The following is a 12,739-nucleotide window of genomic DNA, read 5'->3' as shown; positions in this document are numbered from 1 at the left end:
TTAAATACTAATACTTCCCATAAGTAAAAATTTCTTGACTTCAAATTAGCTTAATGATGATTCAATTTAATGTTTTCCCCCAAAAGCTACACACACACACACACACACACACATATGTATGTATATATGATACAGTATAGGTACTTTGATTTTTAGAAAGTAGAACAGTCTCTTTGGGCTTATAACAGAAAATTTTAATGTTTTTTGATATAGCTTATTTTTCTCCAGGTAGAATTCTAATTTTTAAAAAATGTAGAGAAAGATATAAAATGTAAACATTTTCTTTTTTTTTAAGATTTTATTTATTTTGCTTTAGAGGGGAAGGGAAGGAGAGAAGGAGAGAAGGAGAGAAATATCAGTGTATGGTTGCTTCTCATGAGTCCCCTGCTGGGAACTGGCCTGCAACCCAGGCATGTGCCCTGACTGGGAATCGAACTGCGATTGTGTGGTTCACAGGCCCACACTCAATCCACTGAGCTACACCAGCCAGGGCAACATTTTCTAAAATAGGTATTTGTTTTTATCTAGTTAACTCACAATTTTATAATTAAATTAATGTAGCAGTATGAGCATCTGATTTTGAGTAGCACAAGGTAATTACTATTTATTGTTACTCATATAATAATTATTTTTGTGTTTTTTACTTATTTGTTTCATTAATTTATTGTTCACATGGTCTAGTTTTATTATCATGATCTAAGTCAGAATTAGAAGTATTATAAATAAGTGTGGTATATTAGTTGTTTTAGTAAAATTTCTGGCGTATTTTAGATGAGATCGGGTGCATTCAGGGTCTACGGCCATAGACTGACTTCTGGCATATTTTAGTGGGTTTTCTTAATGATCTTTCAACTGTTACAAATATAAGTATGCCTTGATTTATGCTTTGATTTTATTGAAAATTAATTAGATTTTTAAAATTTGAGACCTTTTTTATTCTGCTGACTTACACACTTAAAACTTAATATTCATTAAATATGAAACAATCACAGGGAAACTATTATTCCTGATTAATATTAATGATATTCTAATATTTATTTAAATTTGCTCACTGACCATTAACATGAGACATAGAAAACTTTTTGTGGTTATGTCAATAAATTTCCTTATTATTGAAAAGGTGTCACTGAAAACAATACCAGTGAATAATCTGCTGTTTTGCTTTTAGTTTGCCACCTTATTTTATTATTTGATAATAAGTAAAGTAGATTCAAACAATTTATTTATTCTGGACATATATATTTTTTACATTAGAAAGATTTAGATTTAAGTTTCATGTTCAACTATGCCATTTAAAGCCTAATGATACAATTAACTGACTCTTTATTGCATGTTGGCACTGCATTCTTTGTTTCCCTGAGAGTGACTCCACCCTCCCCGCAAATGAGAGACGTTATGTAATATTAGCTTGTTATATAGATGAAGGTCCTGAAGTTTGGAGAGGTTAAGTAACCGGCTTAGAGAGAAATGATATCACTGTGCTTAAGAGCAATTACTTATCCAGTTTCTTCATCCATAAAATGAGGACTGCGTGATTTTTAATGCCTAGGGCATAGTAGGTTCTTTATGAATTATAAATGTTGTTTTGTGAGGATTTATAACTAATAAATGGTAGTGCTAAGACTGAAATCCAGATCTGTCTGATTTCAAAGCTTATGTTATTTCTGTTAAGCTGTCATGCTATTAGGATTTCTTAAAAAACTTTTCAGAAAGTTGGCATGTTTAGTACCTTTCAAATCTTGCTAATTATTCTAAGGAATGATTTTATAAAATAAAGAATTTCAAACATCGGTTATAATTATTTCCTCATTTTAATATTATTACATAGAACCTCCTTAGTTCAATCTAACTGTATTCGCCCTTTTAATTTTCATACTTTCTGACTTTGTGAAAAAATTTTTTCATGTTTTCTGTTATTGTTAAAGCAGTAGTAAAGAATAGCTTCAGCCCTGGCTGGTGTCGCTCAGTGGATTGAGTGCAGGTCTGCAAACCAGACGATTGTGGTTCGATTCCCAGTCAGGGCACATGCCTGGGTTGCAGGCCAGTTCCCAGCAGGGGACTCATGAGAGGCAACCACACATTGATATTTCTCTCCTTCTCTCCTTCCCTTCCCTTCTAAAGATAAATAAAAACTCTTTTAAAAAAAGAGTAGCTTCATACTTAACAGAACTACCTTTTTGTATGATTTATTAGGATTCTGATGATATCATTGGAAATCTTGACTCCATATTGCAGCATAGGACTTTAGAATAGGAAGGGGCCATTTGAGTCACTCAATTACTTCGCTCCTGTATTACAAATGAGAAGCAAAATAGACAGCATTGGGACTACAGTGCAAGTCTTCTACTTACAATTATTCTTTGTCCAATTATTTTAGATTACTTGAAAGGAAGGCTTTATTCCTTATTAAGTAAATGAAATTAGTTTTAATTTCTTACACAATAGGGATTGTCTCTTCTAATGAGTTGTTTGTGTACCTGTTCTCGTCCCACCTCCCTTGTATAATTATATTTCAGAAAGTAGAAGCGCAAGAACGAGAAGATATAATGGCTGGAATGGCTGGAAAAGCAGTAAAAGGTAAAGTTGGCAAACCTAAGGTGAAGAAACTTCAGTTGGAAGAGACAATGCCCTCACCTTATGGGAGGAGAATCGTTCCTGAAATTACTGCCATGAAGGCAGATGCCAGCAAAAAGTTGCTGAAGAAGAAAAAGGTATGATATATTTCTTGCTTTAGCTCATTGGCAGATTCCACCTTCATAATGATGTATATATGTATTCTAATTTTACTGTGTGCTTAAATAATGATACATTTTGTTTCTAATACAGTCATTTGTGATAAGAAATCATTTGTACTATGAGAGCAGTCGACCCATAGAAGGAAAACCTTAGCCAAGGACCCACATGGAGAGCTACCTACTTGATTCCATTTTTAAAACAAGAGATAGAAATACTCTCCTCAGTAGCATTTTAAATTAAAATTATGGAACAACGACAAAAATGTTTATCAACTTTAAAATATAAACTTTAGTACTGTGTATGACCAATCAAGAAAGTCTTATAGCAGAAAGGGTTTGTTAGGCTGTTAAAATAAGCTATCATGTTTTACTGTTTGTTTTTACTGTTGGTTAAAAAATCATCAAGCACATCCTATGTCTCATTGACATTGATCATGCTATTGAGGATTGAAAGTATGAGACTCACCTGCTCTCCAGCATGTGAGCAAGAGTTAGCCAGAAGGAGGAAACATTGAAAATGCTGTTCAGAGCTGAGGAAACAGGAAACATGATGTTCTGAGAAAGACTAATTTTTCTGGCCATGTTGATTTTAGAACGCAAGGGATATATAGGTAGATATGTCTGACAATCTAATTAGAGCTTGGGAAATCAGCCCAAAGAGCTGGAGTGAGAGACTGGAGAGTTCTCTGTTCAGAGCTAATGGTCGAAGTTATGGGAGCACTGTGATACCAGAGAGATCATTCTCTTCTGCTGTTTTGACTACTTTCATCTTACCTGGCTCCCCACCACACAGATTCACTTAAACATGCACTCACTTTCTGCTTAGGAAAATCTTTCCTCTCCTCCGTGGTTGGTATATGTCAGGTTCGGTTTTCAGCACTGCCCTCTACACCTTATGTAGTCAATAGTTCCCTTGAGTGATGTCATCTATGCCTAGAGCTTTTTCCACTCACACAGTGACTCTTAAATCTATGTCCCTAAGGTTTTCAGGAGTGCCAGGCTGTTACTGAACCCTAGCAGTAGGGGGCCTGACACTTGTCACCAACAAATAAAAGCTCTGGAGGCAGAGTTTGGTGGAAAGGAAAGGAATCTTTTTTTAAAAAATATATGGGTATTAGTGTTATCGGGGAGAAAGGCCAGAGTATGACATCAAAAATAGCTATTCAGATATTTGTGTTACAACTACTACATAGATTCAAGAACTGAAAATAGCACAAGAAAAAAATCTGAAACAAAAAATGTTTACAGTACTGAATTAAGCTTACCATAAGCAGCTCTTAGTTATGACTGTTACCACCGAGGTTATTGGGCCAGACAACTATCCTTGTTCTCTGAAACACATGCTTCATGTTACAAAAAGTAAGTTAATTCCCACAAAGATACTACTAAAGAAGGCACATAAACTTTGGTCCCATTTAGTTTTTCCCTCTATTGAACCATGGAAACTAACATTTTAGTCTGATAGGCCTGTACTGGCAGTGGTGCCAGGCTACTGTAGCTATTTGAATGCCCAGATCCTCTCAAACTCAGCATTTCTGAAACTGGGCTCATCAGCCCAATTTAAAAGCTACTCCGTCCACCTCTGTCCCTTATCTCAGTTAATGGCACTAAGACCCATCACTAATATTGGCCAAAAACCTGGGAATTTTCCAATTTAATCAGTAGCTAAATCATGGTGGCTGCCTATGAAACAATTCCAAAATCCACCTCCTTATTTTGGTTCCCATTGACACTACCTTAGGGGATTCTGTTTGCTCTGAGATAATTTAAAGCAGTCATCTGATCATGACTTCTGCCTTTCTTCACTTTATTCCTCTCAGTCTTGTCTCTTACTACCAGAGCAATATTTCTAATAAGTCTGCCTTTTATACTAATGCTTAACAGCTTTTAGTGACTCCCCACTGATTACAGATTTCTGTGTACACTGATTTCGCTCCTGCATGCCTCCCTGTGTTTCTGTGTGACTAATTTTTCCTCTCACCTTGCCTTGAATCCTAGCAGATTACCTGTGCTTCCCTTAACAATGCGGTGATTCATGCCACTGTGTCTTTTGCCTTGGATGCTCATTCTCCTCTCCTCTCCTCACCCAGCAAATGTGATTACTTTAAGACACAACCAGAAAGGTCCCTTTGTGGAGTCTTCTCTGACCCTGCCCTAGGCAGAGTTGCTCACTTCTCCCCATGGGTCACTGTTAGACCTCCCTCTATATTTGTTATTTGTATCGTAATGACTTGTTCTCTATCTCTCTCTCCCTCTCTCTCCTCTCTCTTTCTCTCTTGGCTTTGTCTTGTAATGTCTACAGTGCATGAATCGTGTTGCTTATTTTCAGTTAATAATCTGAAGATTTTTTTCTAATATATAGAGACCAGAGCTATACCAACTTAGTTTGCAGGTGCCTCTTGGTGTACTTAGCTATTGGTCTGAAAGTCCCACTGATAATCAGAAGTAGCCTTTTTATTTTTTATGGTTGCTTTTAAGTAGCTGTCATCTCATGGTGTGTACCAGATTACAGTGGGAAGCAATACCATTTGCTACAAATAAATAAAGTATGGTCTGATCAAAGTCATCTGTTATTATTATTATTATTATATTTTAATTGTTGTTCAAGTACAATTTTCTGCCTTTTGCCCCATCCAAGCCCACTCCCCAGCCCTCCCCACCTTCTTCCTGTTTCCACCCCCTCCTTGTTTTTGTCCATGTGTCCTTTATACTTCTTTTGCAACATTTTATTATTTTTATCATCTAACATGAAGAAGCAATGTATTGGCTGAAAAGGTAGCTCTAAAATACATGGTGTTAATTTAAATTGGATTATTATTAATGGCTTGATTTTCTTTTTAATATGCAGGGTGATCTTGACACCACAGCAGTCAAAGTAGAATTTGATGAGGAATTCGGTGGAACACCAGTAGAAGGTCCAGGAGAGGAAGCACTGATCCAGTCAGTGCCTATCAATAAAGGTCCCAAGCCAAAAAGAGAGAAAAAGGAACCTGGTGAGGATTTATTTGAAAGCTTTTTTATGTGAACATTTATATATTCAGGGTGTTGCTAGATTCTTTTAACTATGTTTTTTCTAATTGTTTAATGCCTCCAGTGTTCATGAACATTTGTTATTGTATAATGGACTTTAAAACCGTTTTATTTTTGCTAATGGCACTTGTACAGTATTAGTACATATTTCATTGTTCTTTTGGTTGTAGGTACCAGGGTGAGAAAAAGAAAAACACCTACGTCATCTGGCAAACCTGGTACAAAGAAAATGAAGAAACGGAATCCTTGGTCAGATGATGAATCCAAGTCAGAAAGTGACTTAGAAGAGACAGAGCCTGTGGTTATTCCAAGAGATTCTTTACTTAGGAGGGCGGCTGGTATTGTGATACATTTTATATTTATATTATGGTTTGATTAAGTTAGTGTTACTAACATAAGTTAATATTCTTAGTATTACCAATATTACTGAAGTACTAAACCACAAGTTACAGTTTGCAAAGACCAAAATTGCTTTACAGAATGATCTTTTCTGACAAAGTTGGTCATAAAACAAATTTCCCTAAAATGAATCATGTTTTTTTTTAATTTTTATTAAATTTACTGGGATGACATTGATTAATAAGATTATATAGGTTTCAAGTGTACCTGTGATACATGATCTGTATATTGCATTGTGTGTTTACCATTCAAAGTCAAATCATTTTCTTACTGATGTTTATTACAAAGGTTGATTTATATTTCCTCCATAGTTTAAGATTTTGGGCAAAAAATGTATTTTGGTAGTATACCATAAATGAAAGGTCAATAGAAGTACTTCATAGTTTTTTGTTTAGTTTTCTACCCCTTGTGTCTGAAATTTCCCCTACTTTAGAAATGTGATTCCATGCACAAAGCGTTATTTAGGTAGCTATAGTCATAGAGTTAGGCTGCACAGTCCTATTTTGCTATTGTGTATTACTGTTAAGCATGTGATTTGATCCTGTGTGAATTTTCATTAACGTGAAGTTTTCAAGTAATTAAAAACTGTTGAGTGCCCTATTTTATAGACTTCTCAATGCTAAGTCCTGATTTACTTACCACGAATATGTCATTGTGGTTGTTTTACCTCTGGGAGATACTTGTCAAATTATATGTCAGGCCTTAAGTTCTTTGGTTCTCTAATCACAGAGTAATTCAATTTCTTTTTATAATGTGCACAGGTAGTACAATATATATGAATCTTTAACATATGTAACTTAATTTACATAAAAAGTGAATGCTTCAAAACCATTCCATGTATCAGGAATGAAGTAAAAACATATAGCATCCAAACGATTTTAAAATTTTATTTTATAGCACATGCTAGAAATTATAGTAACACTTATTTGTATTATACCAGGGTGCCTTCCCCCATAGTTGATATCTTTCTTTATACATTATATTAAATTACTGTCTTGCTAATATATTGAGGACTTACTGCTATTTTTCTCATTCATCTGAAAAATCACTCTGTTATTTTGGAACTACTATGAATAGAAGATAATTTTTATGCAAAAGGTTAAGAGAAAGATTAGCACTTTTTAAAGACCTGTCAAATTTGCATTTGTAATTGCATACATGGGAAATCTTATATTTGTAGTCACTTTTACAGTGGTGATAAGACTGCTTTCCTAAGTACTATTTAAGTGTGACAGGCAACATGCTAATAATCTTATCAGTTTATGCTTTCCTAACATATGCAGCATTACCCCATAGCCTTCTGGGAAGCACAAGATAGGTGTTAACACCATCACAATAACTGAGGCTAAAGTTGTTGCCTTTCATTCTCTAAATGATTGTCTTTTATTTTCTCTTGAGTGTTTTCAGAGATAGGTGGAATATTTTTCAAATGCATTATTCTTCATAATATGCCATGTGGATAAAGCTGGATTTTATTTTAACATTCTTCCGCTTTTCTCCTAGCGGAGAGGCCTAAGTACACATTTGATTTCTCAGAAGAAGAGGATGATGATGCTGATGATGACGACGACGACAATAATGATTTAGAGGAACTGAAAGTCAAAGCATCCCCCGTAACAAATGACGGGGATGATGAGTATGTTCCTTCAGATGGCCTGGATAAAGACGAATATACATTTTCACCAGGCAAATCAAAAGCTACTCCAGAGTGAGTAAGGAAGTAACTGTGTTCAGTTACATGGTGGAGTTAGTTGATTAGGCTCTCTCTAAGAAATTGTTAGTCTAAGTAAGGCCTTGCATATGAAGCTATAAATTTGGTTAATGTTGCAGGTGTTTACATAACTGTTGCTATACTTTAGAACATGAGTTGGCAAAATTTTTTCCATAAAGGGCTCAATAACAAATATTTTAGGTTTTGTAGGCCATAAGAGAGCCATAAACAACTGTAAAAAAACTAAAGTAGTTGTGTTTCAGTAAAACTTGATGTACAAAAATAGGTAGGAGGCCCGTGGGACATAGTTTGACGATCCTTGGTTCAGAGAGAAATTAATTACTCTTTAGAAATGGGCAGTTTCGTTTTCTTTCCTAGCTTTGGCTTTGATTGACTTGTCTTGCCTCTGATGAGTGTGGACACTGACATGTAGGATGTGAAGTATGTGAACTTTTAAAATTTTTAAGAAAATATTTTGCCACCTATTATAAAGTATTTTGCCACATGCAGTCTAGGATTAAAAATAGGACTTTTGCCAACTCTAATGGAGAGTCTGACTTTCTCCTTGGATTTTTGCCAATAATTTACTAATGTTAAATTCTGGAATGGTTCTATCAATCATAAAACTTAATTTAGTGATATTTTGAATAACTGAACCTCCACTCAGTTCCCATTCTCTTACATTAAGTCATTGGTCCGTCTGGCATCTGTGTGAATGTGCACACACCTGTACGTATCAGAGCGGAAAAACTTTTGGCTGCTCTAACAGAAACAAATGAAAGAACAAGATTTTGTTCGGTGATTATAATCCTACAGTACATATTATGTATAATTTATCAAGGTTATTTATCTTGGTTATTTCAAGGTTGAAACAGATATTTAAATTATATTGTGGTCTTTAATTTTTCTTTCTAATAGAAAATCTTCACTTGACAAAAAAAGTCAGGATTTTGGGAATCTCTTCTCATTTCCTTCATACTCTCAGAAGTCAGAAGATGGTATGCTCATTGAGTCTTTTGATTGGTTATTTATATTATTGCTATGAGTTAACTTCAGGATGTTTTTATGAGTGGATACCTTACCTTCTTTTTACATTTTCCTCAATGTAATAAGGTTTACTTTTCCTGAGGTGATTCCCAACTGCTTGGTCAAAATAGGCATTACAGAAGCATTTAGGTGGGCAGGCAGATGTTGACTGCCCTGTGTGGGTGTAGGGAGTGTGGGTGTGGGGTAGTGTTTTAATGAGTGAAAAACTATAGAAAGAAATTTTGGAAGATTGAAATCTGATTTTCATGGCAACATGAATATATGTATGACATATTTTTAAGTTACAAGGGTGGCAATATGCAGATTTGTTCTACTAAATCCTAGTGGCTGACAGACTAAAGCTTTCATAGAAGCCAGTGTAATCAGAATGTATGTTTTTATTTCCTGTATTTCTGTGTGTGGCATTTTTAAGGTCAAAACAATCTGATTAGATTGAATTGACTGTCTTGACCTTTTTAACACACACATACATACAGATATACATGGGTCTGGTACATTCTCTGTGTGTAGATAGATATGCATATTGACAGCATGTCAGAACAGTTAGATAGATATTTTAAGAGTAAGAGTCCCTATTTTGGTGTCAGAGAGGGAGGAATGGAAGGAGAAATTGATTAATTTAATTAATTTGAATGCGAAAGTAAGCCTACATGCCTTTTAAATAAATTGTCATTGATTTAACATTGATTTAAAAAGATGAATACTGATACTAAAATAATCACATTGAGAGCCTTTTCATATCTCTGTAAAATAAATCATCAGTATTTTTGAATTGGTCAGTTAACTTATAAATGATTAGCACTTGGAACTATTAAAAATTCATTATTCTATGCATTTCTATACTGTTTTACAAGAGTTTTTTTGAAATATAACATTGTTATATTTTTTATTTTCAGCTGTTTGTATATTGTGGATTATAAGATCACAAAATAGAAACTTGTAAGATCAATTATCTAGCTAAAGAGAAGTCATCAGTAAAAAGAATCAAAGTTTATCTATTAAGTGGTCCTTACAGAGTCTCTTTACTGAAAAAAAGCTTTGTAATTTTTAGATTCAGCTAAATTTGACAGTAATGAAGAAGATTCTGCTTCTGTATTTTCACCATCATTTGGTCTGAAACAAACAGATAAAGTTCCAAGTAAAACAGTAGCTGCTAAAAAGGGTATGTACTTATATTTGATTTTGTGAGCATTGCATAAACCATGTAGTGATAGTTAACACTCAGGAAATTCATATAATTTGGAACTAGTTGCACTAGGACTGTACGAGAAAAGAGTTATAAAGTAGAAATGTGTGTAAAGAGAATCCCTCTTGTTTTCTAACCATGTGAGGTGATTATTAAAATGATTATAAGACCTCATTTTAAAGCTGTAATTATAATATAACCCATGCATTAAAACTAAAGATAGTAAAGCTGTCCTGTAGTTGTTAGGTTGTAGAGTAGATTCAAATTTTTTATTTTACTAGTAGCCTGATTGTATTAGCTATGTAGGTCATGCCTTAATTCATGTGGAATGATTGGTCAGTTCTTTTGGGAGTCTTCTTTTCCTTTTTTTGAGAAAGATTTTATTTATTTATTTAGACAGGGGAAAGGAGGGGAAAAAAGTATTGATGTGTGAGAGAAACATTGATCGACTGCCTCTTGCACGTCCCCAACTGGGGACCTGGCCCACAACCCAGGCATTTGCCCTGACTGGGAATCGAACCGGCAACCTTTCCACCTGCAGGCCAGTGCCCGATCCACTGAGCCACACCAGCCAGGGCCTCTTTCTTTTTGAGTCATGTAGATAGCATCTTTCTTTTCCATAGCCTCAGATTATCTATAAAACACTCAGTTGCATCATGGATCTGTTACTAGTACAGCAGTATATACATACCTTGGTGTATTTGAAGGAGGTAAGTAATAGTGCTTTGTGTTCCAAAGGTAATTGTTACTTACACAGCAAGTAAGCAAATAGTATGGACTGTCCCTTTAGGATCTTAAAGATGCACAGTAGACAATACCATTGTAGACACACAACAATAAAAGTTGTAGACACACAACAATAAAAGTCCCCACTTACTCTGAATGCTCTAAGATCGAGGTGAGAAAGCACTTGGCTCCAGGAGCCTCTCTAGCCAGCACGTTGGCACTCTGCCTGCATCCTCTTGCCTTTACTACATCAGTGTTCACGGGCCAGTGTCTATACTTCTTTGCCCCGGAACCTTCTCTTCGTTGCTATTGGTGGAATATTAACGTTTTTCTACTCCCCGGCCACCTTCTACCAGTGATGGAGGGAAGCTGGTCTGCAAATAGTTTGGAGCTCTTGCCCCCTAGGATATGTTTTTCATACTGGCTCCAAGAGACTCCTCGTGGGGTTAAGCTCCCACATTGATGACAGGCTTGATACAACTCACCCACTACTGGCTGCCCTCTCTTCATCTCATTTTTGTATTTCTTTTACCTCCCAAGTTAACTCTTGAGTCTTTGTTGTAGCATAAGGCTGGGTCTGCTTCTGGGGAACTCAAAATCAAGACAGGCTCTATAATTTCCCTTTTTTTTGATCTTCATATTAGCATGCTATAACTACCCCGATAACGTGACAGTCTTATTAGTTCTTTCAGCTGATCAACCTGTTTCCTTCATCAAGCTATTCACTCCTGTTTAACTTAAAGAGTCAGTTTAGCCTTAACTAAAAGGAGAGGATAGCCCTGGCTGGGTAGCGAAGTTAGTTGGAGTGTCGTCCCATACACCAAAAGGTTGTGGGTTTGGTCCAGGTTGTGGGTTTCAATCCCTGGTGAGGGCACATACAGGAGGCAACCAGTGTTTCTCTCTTCCCGTCTCCTTTCCTCTCTCTCTAAAATCAATAAATATATCCTTAGGTAAAGATGTAAAAGAAAAGATAGCTTGTCCCACTGTCCTATTTGGTTGTGACCACCAGTTGTTGAACTAGCCTTGTGTCAGTGGACTGGGTGACATCTACGTGGTGTCATTCCAGGGACCCCAGCAAGCCCTCACCCTTCCTACAGAAGTACAGTTCCCACAAAACATCATTTCAAGGAGAGGGTGCATCATGTCCTTCTGAGGGATCATGTATGTTAACTCCAAATTACAAAAATTATTATACAAGTTAAATTCTGTAGCTCCGATAAGTTTACAGCAAAAGGAGTGCTTATAGTACTCAGATATCTGACCTAATGTTTGCCCAGCAGAGTTGAAAGCACCACCTAACACTGCAAGCCTGGAAACTCTTCCAGGGGAAAAAGTGGTCCCTAGAACACCCTGCTGTGCCAAGCCCGCATTTCTGCTAGGACTGCACTGGCTGAGGCTCTCGTGGTCGATTTCAGCATGAGACTTGGGGGGAGAAAGCCACAGTATCTGTGGCTGCCACGGCCATGGAGCTGTGGGCTCCTCCTGTTGCTGTAACAAGGGCCTGGTGCTAGCATCTCATTGGGGCTGGGGGTATACTTCCCATAGACTTAGTGTGGATCTTTTTTTTTAGGTAGAAAAGCCCGTGGTTAACTCAGTAATTTTTTTAAGTTAGGTTTTACTAATCACACAAATGATTAGTGATAATCAGTTTTCACGTAGACTACAAATGAAGCTGAAAAACAAGGCCTATTTTTAAAACCAAATTCATCAAAACAAAGGCCATGGGTCTATTGCTCTCTTTTTAGAATTTTCATACTTCTTCCTACACAAGTGTCAAGTCTGAATATCAACTCAATGAAAGCGAACTGAATTCTATCCTTTGTATTTGAGGGTCCCATAAAAATGGGGTGATTTCTCTAAAATATTTTAAAAGTTAGAACTTAACGTATGGTTATACTTGGGTTA

The 12,739-nt window shown here is 36.0% G+C and overlaps 1 protein-coding gene across 2 annotated transcripts in view; it reads left to right on the top strand.

Annotated features, from left to right (window-relative positions):
• Window positions 1–12,739, top strand: part of TOP2B (DNA topoisomerase II beta) — a 65,377-nt gene that overhangs the window by 48,448 nt on the left and 4,190 nt on the right. For both annotated transcript variants that reach the window (XM_037070721.1, XM_037070720.1), the window contains exons 28-33: window positions 2,517–2,711; window positions 5,584–5,728; window positions 5,936–6,103; window positions 7,668–7,872; window positions 8,794–8,873; window positions 9,974–10,084. In XM_037070721.1, the coding sequence (XP_036926616.1) occupies window positions 2,517–2,711; window positions 5,584–5,728; window positions 5,936–6,103; window positions 7,668–7,872; window positions 8,794–8,873; window positions 9,974–10,084 (904 nt within the window). The remainder of the gene's footprint in view (window positions 1–2,516; window positions 2,712–5,583; window positions 5,729–5,935; window positions 6,104–7,667; window positions 7,873–8,793; window positions 8,874–9,973; window positions 10,085–12,739) is intronic.

This window comes from Sturnira hondurensis, unplaced genomic scaffold, assembly GCF_014824575.4.
Source record: "Sturnira hondurensis isolate 20B ecotype Veracruz unplaced genomic scaffold, ASM1482457v3 Scaffold0019006, whole genome shotgun sequence".
Classification (NCBI taxonomy): Eukaryota; Metazoa; Chordata; class Mammalia; order Chiroptera; family Phyllostomidae; genus Sturnira; species Sturnira hondurensis.
This window is presented reverse-complemented; position numbering and strand designations above follow the sequence as displayed.